Source organism: Callorhinchus milii, unplaced genomic scaffold (assembly GCF_018977255.1).
Source record: "Callorhinchus milii isolate IMCB2004 unplaced genomic scaffold, IMCB_Cmil_1.0 Scaffold4, whole genome shotgun sequence".
NCBI lineage: Eukaryota > Metazoa > Chordata > Chondrichthyes > Chimaeriformes > Callorhinchidae > Callorhinchus > Callorhinchus milii.
Genome location: NW_024704745.1, coordinates 71,754,237 through 71,770,965, shown reverse-complemented (window position 1 = coordinate 71,770,965; position 16,729 = coordinate 71,754,237). Strand labels below are relative to the sequence as shown.

General features: G+C 41.4%; 1 protein-coding gene across 3 annotated transcripts in view; it reads left to right on the top strand.

Annotated features, from left to right (window-relative positions):
- The window catches only part of trmt9b (tRNA methyltransferase 9B), a 36,976-nt gene extending 22,399 nt beyond the window's left edge, over nt 1-14,577 (top strand). For all 3 annotated transcript variants that reach the window (XM_007891267.2, XM_007891266.2, XM_007891269.2), the window contains 2 exons: nt 1,386-1,559; nt 13,252-14,577. In XM_007891267.2, the coding sequence (XP_007889458.1) occupies nt 1,386-1,559; nt 13,252-14,324 (1,247 nt within the window). In that variant the 3' untranslated portion in view covers nt 14,325-14,577. The remainder of the gene's footprint in view (nt 1-1,385; nt 1,560-13,251) is intronic.
- Nucleotides 14,578-16,729: the final 2,152 nt, after the last annotated feature.

Genomic DNA, 16,729 nt, shown 5'->3' with positions numbered 1-16,729 from the left:
AAAAATAATTCTTTCCGGTTGCTGGGTCATGCTAATACTACTTCCTGTATGACCCACAAACATTCTACTTGCAGGAAGCACCACTGATGTCACTTTACAAAGCAAATAGCAGCAGTCCCTCTTGCATAGGAAGTGTCATTGCTAGCGACCCAGCAACCTTAAGTTAGCTATTTTTGTGCTCCCTTTTAATGCAGTGTCTGCGGTTTGGACTTGAAGGACCACACTATTACAGGTTGCCCTGTCTATTGCAGACATATATAATCCTTGCATTTGGTATAGTCCTTCATGTCGGGAGGATATCTCAAAGCACTTCCCAGGATTACTGTGAAGTGGAGATTGTGTATTTGTAGGAAAAATGCAGCAGCCCAATTACGCAGAGCAAGTCCCGTAAACAGCCATGAAACGAATAACCAACTTTATTTTGGGGAATTATTGCATGGGACACCAGGAGAAACTTCGTTCTCTTTTTGAATTTTGCAGTGGAATGTTTAACGTCCGCCTGAACAGGCAGATGGGATCCTGGCCTAACTAACCTTGTTTGATCCGAAGGATGACACATTCAACAATGCAACACACCTCCACTCCAGCACTGCATCGAAATCGAAATTTCAATGTATGTGATTATAAACCCACAACATTCTGACTTACAGGCATGAGTGATACCACCTGAGCCAGCCTGACACACAGTATCTTACAGGTACCTACATTTGCAGTTGGGGCACTACAATTGATTGCTTCCCCAGGTTAGGAATTAGAACATTCACTCTGCTATATATCCATCTATAAAATTCTGTTGTCCAGCAAATTTACCAGTGATGGTGGAAAGTGCTTGTAATGGGATTTCTCCTGTTTATAATCACATACTCTCAAGGTTTATAATCTAACCCACAGGTGGAATTTCTCATTTCTGTCCTTTTTCCATGCCATCAATCATGCAATCACTACTTCCATTACAAGAATTGTTCTATCCTCTCCAAGCTTCCAGCTACTCATTGCTGTTCTCTCATGTAAAATAAAAATCTATGCAGAATCTATTATTTAAGGCATTTACTCTTAATGGTATATGTTGATTTTGCATAGAAAATACAGTTATTGCACTTCACAGTAAATCCTGTGAAGTGTTTTGAGATGTCTTCCTAGCTATATAGACTGCAAGGATTTTTTTTCAATTGAAAACTTCCTCCCTGGTTAGAATACCCAGTGGTCACTTGTACAGTACATTGCTGATGATGATTTACAATGAATTGTGAATTTCACTGTATTGTCCAATCGCGTGTTTTAATCTTTCCCTCTTCACTTCTCCTTGCCACGACAAAGTAATGTCATACAGTGTTGGAGTTAGTACAATGTTATGCTTCTAACAAATAAATATTTTCTTAATTTAGGCTGTGGAAATGGGAAATACCTCAATATCAACAATCAGGCCTACAAAGTAGGTTGTGATTACTGTCTGCCCCTGGTAAAATCTGCAAAGGAACAGGACTATGAAGTAATGGTGTGTAATGGCCTCCATTTACCTTATCGAGATCAATGTTTTGATGCCATTCTATCTATAGCAGGTGAGATTCCAATTTATTTCCTTTGGTCTATTTTGCACTGATCATTTCAGAATAGTGATCTTTTTGTTGTATCTTTATACTGGGAACCCTTAACAAATAATATAGGGTTTCATGGTAGCTGAATGGTTAAAAGTGAGGATTTATTGATGAACCAAAAACTGTTGAAAATGCTCCTCAGCCCATGGAGGCAAAAATATTCATCAACAATGTGCCTTTCACGTAGGGTAGTTTTACGAAGACAGTGTCAGACACCAAGGGGGCGGGTGTGACCTTAGACATGGTCAAGAGGTGTAGTGGCTGAAAGTTCGGCTGCTGATGGTGGAATATGCATTAGCTCCGAGTTTGCCGAGAGGAGAGGTTACCTGGAGAGGTCACGGAGGCGGGAACGGGTGAGGGATTTTAGGATTGGGATTGCCACATACTCACATAATGCTAAATTGGGATTGTCATGAAGTTTCTCCATAGGCTGTAAATCATCCAGAACTCTGCCGCCTATGTCCTTTCCCGCACCAGCTCCGCAACCCTATCACCCCATCCTCGACTGATTCCATTGGCTTCCCATCATTCAGAGGATACAACAAATGACGTTTATAGAGCACCTTTCACGTTGGGAGGACGTCCCAAACAGTTCAAGATCCTGTTCTTTACCTTTGAAACCGACCATGGCCTTGCTCCCTCCTACCTCTGTGACCTCCTAATCCCCTACCAACCTGCCCGCTCCCTCCGCTCAACAGGCCTGCTTCACGTCCCCGCCTCGTCTGCCCTACCATAAGTGAGCCCCCCTTACCTTCTGCCACTCTGCCCCCACCCTCTGGAACTCTATTTTGGGAACCTGCTCCTTACTCCATAATTAATTCAGCTTGCAAACTGTGTAAATAATATTGAAGAAGAACTCGCATTTGATACAGTGGAATTCATGTGAGGAGGAGATCTCAAAGAGCTTCACAAGATTTACTGCAAAGTGTTGTGACTAATTTGTAGGCCAACATAGCAGTGTGTGCTTTTCTTATTATAAATGAAATGCAAAACCATACCCCACTTTGACTAAACTAAATTAGTTTGAAAGGCAATATTTTACGACGACTCCTACAGGATGCTTTCCGCCTTCTTGTATTTAAAAAAATATGGAATATACATGGGAACTCCATGTTCCTCTGTCACAATGCACAAAGTTATATTATTAAAATATTCAGCATCGAATATCAGACACCATTGTTTAGAATGGTGGGAAAAGAACCGTGTGCACATTTAAAGAATAGTGAATTGTTAGGGAAAGAATGTGCGGAGTTGATATGGCTGGAAGTGAAGCTTTAACTGCTATTTCCTGCTCCAAAAATAGCACTTATTGAGAGCTGAGCAAAGTGGCATAAACACAAATCTCCACTTACAAATATTATTAAAGCCACAGGTTGTTTAAAAATGCTCCCTGTAAACATCACTCCTCCCAACAGTGCTACTCAGTGGAGTTCTGTAGCTCAGTGGTTAGAGCACTCGCTGCAAGTGAGAGACCTGAGTTCAACTCCAGGCAGAGGGCGAAACCTTGGGCAAGTTTCCTTACTCCACACAGAGCCTAATAATAATCCCTCCAAAAAAAACAATAATAAATTGGTCATTTTCAATCCATGACTGTTTGTGGGACATTGCTGTGCGCAATTGGCTGCCGCGTTCACCCACAAATATACAGTCAATTCGCTTTACAGTATATTCTGTGAAGCGCTTTGGGATGTCTAGAAGACGTGAAAAGCGCTATATCAAATGCAAGGATTATTATTATTATTACACACTCCCAGCACTGTATTGGAGTGTCATCTTAGATTGTGAGTCCCAATGTGGAGTTTGAACCCAGAAGATTTTGGTTCAAAACCAAGAATGCTACCAACTGACACACTAAAGCCGTTGAACATTTATTCATGTCAGATGGTCTCTTTTAGTTGTCAGTTAGCTGCCTTAGTGCTGCGAATGGAGAAGTTTAGTTTCCACTGCCTGTGTGGACTGTTGTTTAAAAGGGCACAGAGTTAGACCGGAAAAAACATCAGAGGGTTGACTTGGTTGAGTTGCTTACATTACTCAAGCGAATATCAGTGCAGTTAATTTGTAGGGAGAAAAGTGGCCTTTGAAAATGGTCCAGTTCTGGAGTGGGTAGTCACTCGGATCCCAGCTCCATGGTAGACAAGGAGATATGCCGGCAGGGCGAAATGTTGGGCAAGTTTCCTTACTCCACACACTGTTGTTTACCCAGCAGTAAGTAGGAACACGGTTGTTAGTCGATTGGCGGATTGCTTTTCCGGGAGTAATAATTCCTTCAAAAAATAATAATAATAAATTGATCACTCAATCCACGGCTGTTTGTGGGACACTGCTGTGCACATTTGGCTGCCGTGTTTCGCCCACAAAATATACAGTCAATTCACTTTACAGTATATTCTGTGAAGCTCTTTGAGACGTTCTAGAAGATGTGATAAGGCGATATATCAAATGCAAGGATTATTATTGCTATTATGTGTCCTGACTCTGGACAGTGAGGTGGGTCTTGGCTCCAGGTTGAGATTGATCTTATTACTGTAACCAGGGATATTTTAACCATCACAGGGCTTGGATTTAATTTTTTTAAAAATTAAAAACACGCCTTTTGAATTCCTGGGAGCACAGAATGCCCCAGAGCTGCCACAGGTCCAGTGATGAAATAGGAAAAGTGCCAGAGCTGTAACACTGAACGAAATGAGACCTGTCAAGCTGATGTTGTCAGCCTTCAAAACAATTGACCTTTATTTTTTCTGAAAGGCATTGGCGAGTAAAAGTAGAACATAACCAACAATAGGCGACATTGTATTCAACAACCACGTTCAGCTCAGTACTTCCCATACACTTCTGTAGCTCCACCATCCCCAGGCACCAGCTCATCCAAAACTCAGCCTCCTGCATCCTTCCATCATTACCAGCATGACACTTTGCAGGTCCATCACGCCCTTCCTCGCCAGGCTCCATTGGCTACCCAACAGATTCAATGTTTCTCACTTAGAAACCGCTTCATTCCCTCACTCCTCCCTATCTCTGTGGTCTTCTCCAGCCTTCCTCTACTTGCTTCCCCCTATACCGCCCCCACCTCCCAACCCACCCACTGTTTGGCAAACTTGGACCTCGTTTCCCCTCACCTCACCGTTTCATCACCACCTTATCTTCAAAAGCCAAGAAACCTACCTATTTGATTGCACCCACCTTCCACCTCCCCCTTCTTTCCTCCCCCACCCCACCACTATCACCACAGCACCACGACCCCCCTCCCCCTCAGCACGCATTTTCTGGGTAGGAGATGAGTGGAGACAGTATCCAGGATACTTCTCCCTATATCTTGGCCAACAATCATCCAGATAAAATTGGTTATTCATTTCACAGCTGTTTGTAGTGTCCTGCTGTGTGCAAATTGGCTGCCACTTTGGCCTACAATTATGGTCAGTACTTTTGACAGCAACAATCTTGTTTATTAGCTGGTCTTGTTGATTTATCAGCACTGTGACAATGAACACATCACTTTATCATTTTCACCATCGTATCATTTTAATCATATCGAAGCTGATATGTGATGGCCTCTTAAAGCTCTGAATATTTCAAGAAAATGATTTGTATCAATTCCGCAATTTGTTCATCTGAAGGTGGCAATGGAAGGAAAATACCACATGACTATTTAACAACAACTTGCATTTATAGAGTCCCCTTAACGCAGCGCCTAAAGCGCTTAAGCATGGGCAAAGAGGAAGGTCTTCAGTTGTGATCTAAAAGAGGGCCAGAAGGGGGCAAGGCGAAGGGATTGGGGGAGAGAGAGAAGTGGCTGCTGGTCACACACCTGTTCCAGGTTGTCAGGTCAGTTGACCCACCAGCTTCCTGTGCAGAACACTCTTGTTCACAAGAAGCTGGAAGTGTACCACTCTTTGGCTAACTCTTGCTCCAGCGAGACCCAGTATTATGTCAAATAATTGTCTTTCCATGATTGAACTTCTAGCCAATGGTTGAGGGGACGAGGACGCAGGTATTGGAGGTACCTGCGTCCTCGTCCCCTCAACCATTGGCTAGAAGTTCAATCATGGAAAGACAATTATTTGACATAATACTGGGTCTCACTGCGTCAAGGGGACTCTATAAATGGAAGTTGTTGGAGGTGGGGGGAAAGCGGGTTGGAAAGGTAGCAAGCGAGTTGCCAGGGCGTAAAGAGATTTGTAGATAAGGTTTGTAGACAAACACACCTATCTATTTAAACTGCAATCCTACTTGCAGTTTGATAAAGGTTATAAAGTGCATCTTGAGAGCATCTTCTCAGTGCATGATTGTCATTTCAAAGCCGTTCATCGACCTCTGCCCAGCTGAGTGAAGTCCCGCAGAGCACTGGCATCTTATCGATTTTGCTTTTGTTATTGAACAGGTGGCAGTCCTTCCATGGGGAGAAGGGTTGGGAGGGAGGCAGACAGATGGATTATTTGTCGCCACATGAGATCTAAACAATATCCACACACAGAGAATGTTCTCGCTGTGATCCAGGTGCAGCGCAATTGATACCTTCACTCAATTTGAAGGTTTATTGATGCACCCACATTACATTTCCACTACCAAGCCTTGAAAATAGATAGCTCTGTTTGTCATTTGATAAAGAGGAGATCATCTTATTTAAGTGAAGTAGCTTCCAAGTTATAAACACATTAATGCAGCTCTCTTATTTCTTTCAAACCCCAAATAAATCATGATTTTACTAATTGATCATCAGTACATTTGCGGAAATGGAGTCTAAAATATTGCTGCTGGAGTTCAGGAAGGGTGTAAAAATATATGTTTAAATGACATTTGGAAACCTTGTGAAATGGTGTGGAGTCAGTTCCTTTATCTGATCCCATAACAACTCTATACACAACATTGGAGCAGTTGCAACATGTGTAAGCCCAACCTTTTTTGTCATGAATCTTTTTGAAAGTAATTCACAGAAGGTATATATTTAACTAGCAATGTGTATTAGGTGGGAATTATGGAGCATCAACTCTTGCGATTTTGTAAGACAGTACTTATAATTTTAAAGAAGACAAAATGTAGGCAAATGCAACAAATAATTGCTCACAGTAATATCACATAAGCAGCTATCAGATGAATTAATAATTAATTATTAAAGTGCTTGGGGACTCTCTCCCAATGTGAAAGGTGCTATGTAAGTGTATAGCTGCCATGTTTGCTGACAAATACACAGTCACTACATTTTACAGTGAATCCTATGAAGCACATTGAGACCACCTCCAGACATAAAAGGCACTGTACCGTATTGCAAGCATTATCATTTTTGAATTATTATATCTTTATTATAGTAATTAGGACCTACCAACGATTTCATGATCCAATAATCTCTTGCTTCCAAACCCACGTAACATTAGGTCTCAATAAACAGTCTGTCCAGCCTATCATGTTTCTTACTTTGAATTGGCTCGGGGTGGATGGAAGCAGAAAATAAGTCAGAAAGTAATGCTGCTCTGCTCATCCTAAAATTAAAAATAAAACTCTGCATTGAACAGAATCAATTCATGTATTCATTGACATGCCAGATGGCTTCATACATTTCTAAATGACTCCCAACAGGCAGACTAGTTAATGTGATTGAGGTTATAGATGAATCGATAAATAAAATTGTGATTTCATATTGTTGCTGTTCTGGAAATGCTGATCAATATAAAACCCCATTTCAGAAATAGGACTGAGGCTATTGAGATGTCAAAGTTACCTTCAATGAGCTACTACTGGTGAATAGTTAATCTTCCTCGTTCCTAATTAGAAGCTTATTAATCTTTGGGACAGCCCTTTTCCATACTTTTTAGAATCCCTTTATCTCTCAATACAGCCTAATCCTATTGAAAGCAGAACTAGGTAGGGAATGTTAATTCTAAAATATTGAATGCTGATAAAGCATTTTATGCCATATTTAATTTATCAGGAACAAATTTAAAGATGGAAAAGATCAGACTCTAGCAGAAGAGGAGAGGAGGTGCAGTAATCTGTAAACTAAAGGTTTTTATTTGAGGGTCATTGTTCAACATGCCAGTCTCCTTTTGCAGAGAAAAAATACAAATGTAATACAACAATAGCAACAAATTACATTTGTAAAGTGCCTTAGATGTTTAAATAAGAATAATAATTTCTTTATTTCATATAGCACCTTATCACATCTTGGAAACATCTCAAAGTGCTTCACAGAATATACTGTAAAGTGAATTGACTATATTTTGTGGGTGAAACTTGCCAGTCAATTATGCACAGCAGTGCCCCAGAAACAGTCATGGATTGAATCTCCAAATTATTTTTGTTTTAAATATTTTTTGAAGGGATAGTAATAATCCTTGCATTTGATATAGCGTCTTATCACGTCTTCGAGACGTCTCAAAGCGCTTCATAGAATATATGGTAAAGTGAATTGACTGTCTATTTTGTGGGCGAAACTCGACAGCCAATTGCACCTCGCAGTTTCCCATAAACAGATGTGGCCCCTGTTTCACCCCACCTGAGAATTAAACCCAGGTCCTCTTGTTTGCGAGGCGAGCGTGCTAATCACTACGCTTACAGGACTCCACAATTCAACTGCAATAATTCAACTACTGGTGCTTTTTGCTACCTACTGATCAGGATTTGACAACTTACCTACAAAATTCACTGTCATTCTGGCTCTTGTTGTGCAAGAATCATATTAAGAAATGGTTGCTGTCCTGTTTTTAAAAAAAAATTAAAAAAATAATTGCTTTGTTGCACTTGAGGTCGTTAATGAGTCAAACCACTCCTGCCTACATTCCTTCCCTGGTGACTTCAGTTCATTATATTCATACACTAAGCAAGTGTTAGCATGTCTCTCAGCTCAACTCGAAAGCAATGGTATTTGGCAGCACGAATGTGGTAATTCATATCAGTTTTGAATTATATTAAAATGCTTGCCTGCCTGTAAAACTTAACATATAGAATACAGAACTGCACGTACGCCAGGTTTATTTTGGTGTCAGCCTGACTCAGTTGGTAGCTCTCTCGCCTCTGAGTTAGAAGATTGTTGTTTCAAGCCCTACGTCGGGACTTTGAGCTCATATCTACGCTGCCTAGATACAGTGTTTTGAGAACGTGCATTGTTGGAGGTGCCGTCCTTTGGGTACAACATTAAACTGTGATCCCATCTCCCTTTAAAGATCCCATAGGATTATTTGAAAAGAGTTTCTCTCTTCTGGTGTCCTGACCAACAAATGCCCCCCAACTTTCCCGGATAAAAATTGGTGGTTGACGGCTGTTTGTGAGACATTGTACTCTCAGATTGCATTTGATGAGCAATGTCTCATTGGAATACCTCAACAATCCTGATTAGGCACAACATCAAATGCAATATTATTTTCCAAAGTATTATTTTAAAGAAATTCAGACCAGCCTTTTTTTATTATCCCGTGCCATTATCTACAGAAAGCCAAAGGTTATGAATTTCCCTTTTTGAATTTTAATTTAATTATAATTTTGGGGTGTTTTTCATCCATCAAAGTTCAAGATGTCAAGTGGAAAACGGATCTTTTTGTCACTTCAGGCACCACATGCTTTTCGAACAAAATCCAAAAGTCCCTTTATTTGTCTCAGAATATTCTTTATTCTTCAAGTGCTCTGAGATGTTACCCTGTGTGCAAGCTGTTGTTAACTGAGAAGAAAACCATCTGCTGCTCCAGTGTGAATGTTCGACTTTGGAATCCTAATGGTTCTTTAATGGCAAAATGTGGACAGCTCCATGAGGAGCTTCTTTGAGACTGACCAAATTAATTTCAAGTAAAACTTCAAGTCAAACTAATATCCAGAGGGTGTACTTTTTATTCCCACCAGAAATAAAGCAAAATAATACGCTCAGTACTTTCCCAGAAGCAATATCTTCTGCTAAATAAATATCGAATTCCCTCTTGAATTTGTTTGAAGAATCTGCCTCCACAGGTAATCTATTCCACGAACACTACAGCTCCATTATAACAGTCAGGGTTCCATGAAATCCCGACCAGCACTATAATGGAGAGCAATCATCTGTCAACATTCCTGGACTTCAAAATGGTGACTTGTGTGCGAAAAGGCAAAATGGACAACTTCCAAGTCAGGATGTGATGTTGCTTTGCGACCTGATGACCCTGAAGTCCTTTGGCTTCCTACGTGTCGGCCAGCTTACCTGAAGCGCTGATGTAGTGGGCACATACATTTCGGATTTATTGGGCAAGTAAATGTCAGAGTTCACATCCTAATCAGGCCACAAGCAATAGCAGGGTTCCACTGTATACATCCTTCTTAGAATCCTAGAATGTCACCGGCACATATTCAGGTGATGAGATTGTCATGGTATTTTGCCCCCCCATGATCGCCCCTCTCCTGCTTGACCTTGTTACAGTTTAATAGGTGGCAACTTGCCTCTTTGTCAGAAGATAGTGGTTTCAAGCTCCATATTCCCGGCAGGGCGAAACTTTGGGCAAGTTTCCTTACTCCACACGCCTCTATTTACCTAGCATTAAATAGGAACCCGGTTGTTAGTCGATTGGCGGATTGCTTTTCCAGGGATAATAATTCCTTCAAAATATATACATACAATAATTTGGTCACTCAATCCACGACTGTTTGTGGGACACTGCTTTGTGCAATTGGCTGCCGTGTTTCACCCGTGAAATATACAGTCAATCCACTTTACAGTATATTCTGGGAAATGCTTTGAGATGTCTCGAAGATGTGATAAGGTGCTATATCAAATGCAAGGACTATTATTATTATTATATTGGGACTTTGAACTCAGTGTCTAGGCTGACTCCAGCACTGCACTGGAAGTTTGCCTCTCTGTAGGAGATGCTGTCCTTCAGATGCGATATTAATAATAATAATCCTTGCATTAATTCGAGGTCCTGTCTGTTTATTCAAGTGGATAACGAGCACTATTCAGAAAGGAACTTTTACTTTGCACAGAATGATTCCTGTGTTTGCCCACGATAAATAGTACTCCACGTGACAGTAATTACTGTAAAGAACATTGAGACGTTTCAGTGTTATAGTTACTATAAAAGTGCTAGTTTTACATTTCATTTTCCCTTTATGATGGTTAAAACCAACAGAGGAGGCCTCGGTCTGGCCTGGATTCAGACTCCGATCTTAGAAATGAAAGGAACACTGTGTTGACTCCACTGAACCAGTGCCCTGTTTAGAGCAAAATACTATTAATGAAATTACAAAGTTATATCCCACTGAAATATTTAAAACATAGAAGCAGGAGGAGGCCATTCAGCCTGTCAAACCTGCTGTGCTGTTTAACAGATCCTGAAAGTCTATTACTGACATACTGACATTTCAACAACAACAACAACTTGGATTTATATAGAGCCCTCCACGCCGGACGGTGTCTCAGAGCGCTTTACAGTAACAGATCCCGGGACCAAGCCGGGGGTAGGGGGAGGAAGGTTACCAAAGACGAGGTCGAAGAGAAAGGTCTTCAGCAGAGACCTGAAAATGGAAAGGGAGGGAGCGAGGCGAAGGGAGTGAGGAAGGCAGTTCCAAAGCCTCGGGGCATAGTGGCCACCGAGGGTGGAGCGGAGGACTCGGGGGACAAGGAGGAGGCCAGACCCGGAGGAACGAAGGCAATGGGTTCTGTGCTGAGGAGAGAGGAGGTCAGAGAGGTAGGGGGGTGCAGAGGAATGCAGGGACTTGAATACGAGGGTGAGGATCTTGAAATCAATCCTTTCTGGGATAGGCAGCCAGTGCAGTTCGGCAAGGACTGGGGTGATCGGGGAGCGGAGTTTCGTGCGGGTGGCAGAGTTCTGAATGAGTTGGATTTTATGGATGGTAGTGGATGGGAGACCGGGGGCAAGGAGGGCGTTTGAATAGTCCAGCCTGGAGGCGACAAAAGCATGGACCAGAGTTTCAGCGGCTTTTGGGGCTTTTTTCCTGTTTGGGCTTTTTCCCTGTTTTTCTCCAGACTTTTTAATACCATTCTTTTCTAACTACTGTATCAATCTCTCTTTTAAACATCCAAATTGAATCTGCCTCTACAGAATTCTGGGATAGTGCCGTCCAGATTCTTGCAACCGTCGGTGTGAAGATTTTGCGATATATGAGGAGATGTTTGCTGCAATTTTATGAGATGCATTGCTATGTACATTACAGTGGAGCTCTGTTATGATGTGCTTTGGATACTTCAACGTTTTAGCCATGTTATAGTGAGGCATGAGAGCAGCTTTGACTTGTTTGCTTACACTTTCCCTCTGCATGTTGGCTGGTTCTCATTTGTAAAGAAAAAATGACAGACGTCCGGGTCACTTGGTTGCAGTAGACATCATTTCCAGTTAAGTCTATCAGTTGATCAGCCAGCTGGCCGGCATGTGGGAAGTAAACAGGCTGTGCACATACACAGTGAATAGAGTCCTCAGTGCATTTGTGCTATAGTTAAGCACATTATAAAGAGGTTGCACTGTATCCTGAATACCAGATGGAATGACAGGAACAAGCTGGCAAGTTGTAGAAACTGATCCACATCCTTCAATGTCAAAATTTTGGGCCAAAAATCCAAACAAGTTCAAACTGATGAAATATATTCCAGCACATCTGGTAGAAACACAAGCTGCCTTGAGGAATGAGAGCTGCAAGTCCATACAGGTTCTGACCACACCCTGCATCTAACGAATTAACCTTCACCTAACAAATTCCAAAAGACACTCATCAACTTGTGGTTACTTTTGAAACTGGTTTTTAGTCACACGTGATGTACTGTTGAGGGGATGGTGTGTGGGAGGTAGAATTTGTGTTGTAATGGCCTTTTTTAAAATTGGAAATGTGTTTTGAATTGTGCTGTTTTTCACTGTTCATTTTTATTTGGTCGGTAGAGTGCCTGACCCACATAAAAACTCATCACCGTGAGCCAAAGCGTTCCCTATGGTGTATGATATCTATTTGGTTAGTGCGTCCGTACTTACCTAATTCCAAAGAGTATTGGGCTTGTGTTGGCAAAGGCAAGGCTTGGGGTCCCCAGAGTGTGTCTTGGGGTGCTGCTAGGTTTTAACCAGCTAAAACTGCGCAGTTGGCCAAACACTGCTAAGCTTCCGACTAGTTGTCCAGTTAGGATCAGAGTGCCCATTAGAGTTTTAACTTGCAAGGTTAGTAATGTTTCAGTGCTCCGAGATGCTACGCTGCTTGAAGGGTGGTCTATAAATGTAAATTGTTGTAATAAATATTGAGTGGGATTAATCTCAGCCCCCAGTGACTGATCCTGCTAATAAGCCAGGCTAGCTGGACTGTTAATAGCAATGTCTTGGAATACTGCACCCCTGTCTGACTCAAGAACAACAACAACAAGATTACATTTGTATAGCGCCTTTCACGTCCAGAGGACGTCCCAAGAATCACAGTTCCAACATTCATCTCTGGGCTCCTTTACAATATTTTGCTATGCTATAGCCATTGTGCTGTTATAGTTTAGTTCTAATACACTCGCTTCATATAATTTTAATATAGTGTTTGATTTTAAAAAGAGATAAGTTTCCCTATAGAAATTACAAACCATATGTAATGGTTTCACCCACAAATATACAGTCAATTCACTTTATGGTGTATTCTGTGAAGCGCTTTAAGACGTCTAGAAGATGTGAAAAGCGCTATATCAAATGCTAGGATTATTATTATTATCTTTTTGTTCTCCTAGTAATACACCACTTCTCCACGAAAGAACGTCGCATTCAAGCAATAAAGGAAATGGCAAGGACTTTGCGAGTAGGCGGGAAAGTAATGATCTACGTGTGGGCGATGGAGCAAAAGAGACGCAAGTTTGAGAAGCAAGATGTTTTTATCCCTTGGAATCCTATACTTCCACCTTCCAAATCATCAGAGACAAAGACTGGTAGTTCAGTCCATCCCGGTGATGGTGAAAAGCATTTTCAGCCTTTCAGTTCAAATAACCTGCTGAGCCTTGAGCACAGTAACTGTGACAAGCACCAAAAAACAAACTGCACAACTTCTGTGGGGATGGCGGATGTGCTACTTGTTGAAAAATTCTTAAAGTTCTGTTTATTTTCTCAATCAACAAGTTCCGTAATGCAGTTTGGCAGCAACAGCAACTCAAAGACTCCCAAAGGGCCTTGGACTTTTCAGGATTACACCGGATTACAGTTATTTGATGTAAATAGTGGTGTAGTGGCTTTTGAACAAAATAAAACTGTCAGTGTTGCAAAGTTCCCTTATGGCCTGTTCTCATACAGACAAAATTTTGAAGATGTTTTTACATTTCTTTCGGAGTCGAGATCGCCGAGCCAACACAACAACACAGAGACCCGAACCCGATTCTTTGACTTTCCAAGTGCAGGACCACTTCAAATTCCTGAGTCTTCCACAACCATATTTCAGGGCTGCTCTACAGTCTCCTTGCCTGACCTTGCTTCGCAGACTATGCTCCAATCTGAGCTCCACCGTTCCCCCTTAGAAAACGGATCAACTGCTTCTAGCCAAGAGAATAAGGTCCCCAGTACACATCAACAATTACAGAGATCTTCAGCAGTGGACTCAAGTGACTGGTCTTTGCAGAGTAAGAAATTAGCAAAAGAGAAAAATGAACAAATTAGTTACGATGATGCCTGCCTCAGATATTATCATGTTTTCAAGCAAGGGGAACTTGTGGAGCTCATAGAAAAGCACATTGAAGACTTGCATGTCATTCAGACTTACTACGATCATGCTAATTGGTGCGTAGTTGCAGAAAAACTTACGATCTGGAGAAGTTAAAGCTTACGTTACAATCGCAACCTGTGGATATTATTTCAAAACAGTTACTGTACATGCTATTATGCCTTTTAAAAATGCCAATAGTGTTAATGCTTGAATGTATGCACTGCCAAAATGGTTATGAATATGTTGTGTTATAGTTCAAGTTTAATTTACTGTAGTTTTGTTTTCATGTGAATTGACAGCAGTTTTATACTATTTAAGATGGCACATTCATAGCCATACTAACTTATTTTTCAGCTAAAATAAAGTCTGCACAATTAACCATTATGTATTGAGTTTCATTTATTTCTCAGAGATTTACAGTATTTGATGAGTGCAGACTATCTAAAATAATCCCTTCTCACCTGAAGGAATCGCTTCCATTATTCCAGGAAGAGGATGTTTTTCATATCCCTTTAAGCAATTTTATAATCTGCAATTAAAAGCACATTATATTGTCGAGATCTCTCTGGACATCAAGCACTCAAGTTTTACTGATATTAAACATTGGCATATCATTTCATTTCTTGAGCAGGCAGCTACACTGATTAGTCTGGCCTGTAACAGAATGTTGACCTACATAGAGATATATCTCCCAGATGTGTTTGCCTTCCTCACTGAAAGACTATAATAAGAAAGAAAAGGGATATGAACTGCTTATAACACAGTAGAAACTATAGCATAAGAGGCCATTCGACCCATCAAGTCTAAGATGGTACTAAATAAGGAAATGTGGTTAGAATGTTGCAATTTAACCCTATTATCATTTTCTGATAAAGCATACTTTTAGAAATAAGAATACTTTTAATAGCTAGTGTGTTTAGTGCCTTTATTAACAAAGTATGATGCCTAGCCGGGGGGAGGTGACCGTAGGCACGGTCGAAGAGGAAATGTCTTCAGGCGCAACCTTAAGATGGGGAAGGATGGGACAAGGCGGAGAGAGTGTTCCAGAGTTTCAGAGGGTAGTGGCTGAAAGGATGGAACGGAGAGACATGTGAGAGACATGCAGGAGGCTGGAGCCAGTCGGCACAAGGCAGCGGGTTGTGGGTTGGGGAGTAAGCAGGTCGCAGAGTTAAGGAGGTGCCAGGGCATGAAGCGATTTGAAAACAACTTCAAAGCTATAGTTGAATATTTTAAAAATTATCTTGTATCACATTGGAGCTCTTGGCAAGTTGGATATAACTATCGTATTTAGCTACTACCTACAAAACTCATGATTTTCCTTCATGTAAAATGCATAAAGAAATAGTAATTACACTAGTAACCATGCACTTCCTTCTAGAAGTGATTTTAATATCTTTATTTTGCCCTTCCAAATCGCCACCTTAACTGCCAGCTGGAGCCCCTCGAGTCTGGGTTCCTGATCACAGCGCCAAGGTAGCCCTGGTCAACATTACAAATGTTGCACTTCCAGTCTGTGAGCAGAGCTCCTTATACCTTCTCATTACCTCACCCTTTCTGATGCCTTCGATTCTATTGACTGATCAGCACTGACTGATTGACTGTGATTGACTTTGAAACGTCTTCCCAAATGAAAGACGCTACATGTTGCTGTAAATTGTTGCTGACCGCTCCAACCTCCTCGCCTCTTTCATCCACTTCCACAAGGATGCAATTTTTTTGGTTCCAATTGTGCTTTCACTCCATTTTGTTTCCTCCAAACACTTCAGCTCCCCCCCCCCCCCCCCCCCCCCCCCCCACCAAATATATGGTTGCCTGAGGTTCTATTCTCGGTCCCTTCCTCTTTCCTCATTTCCATGCTTACACTTTGTGACTGCATTCACAGACATGGGGTAAAATTTCACATATACATTGATGAAATCCAAATCTGCTTCTCTGCTTCCTTTCTCAATTCCAGGTCCACTGATGTTCTGATGTCGTGACTGTCAGACACTAACTCCTGGATGAGCCTCAACCTCCTTCCATTTAACGTTGCCAAAATGAAAGCCACCCGATTAGCTCCTGCCAAGATCTTCAAATACTACAACATTGCTGGTTGCTCTCCCCATCTCACTGAGTCAAAGTGTAACCTTGGTTTGCCGTGTGACCCTAAGCTCTCTTTCCTTACATCCAATCCCTGACCAAGGCCACTTTACTTCTGCTCCACCAAATTTCCCACTTCTGTCACTATCTCACACAATGCAGTCAAAACACTTATCCTTGCCTTTAGTTTCCTCCAGACTTGACTTCTCCAATGCCTTCCTGAAAACATACCTCTTCTACTGTGATTACAGTTGCCTCCTTCCACCTCCCCCAACTGTTCAGTGCCCACCACCTCTCTGTAATGAGCTTTGATATGTTACCATAAGCTGCTGGTGTATTGGCTCATAGAAGAGTTGAAAGCTTTTGAACTAAAGTTTTCTAATAATGTGTGTGTAAAATAATAGATACATATGGAAGAATCCATCTCCTCCAGGAACCTT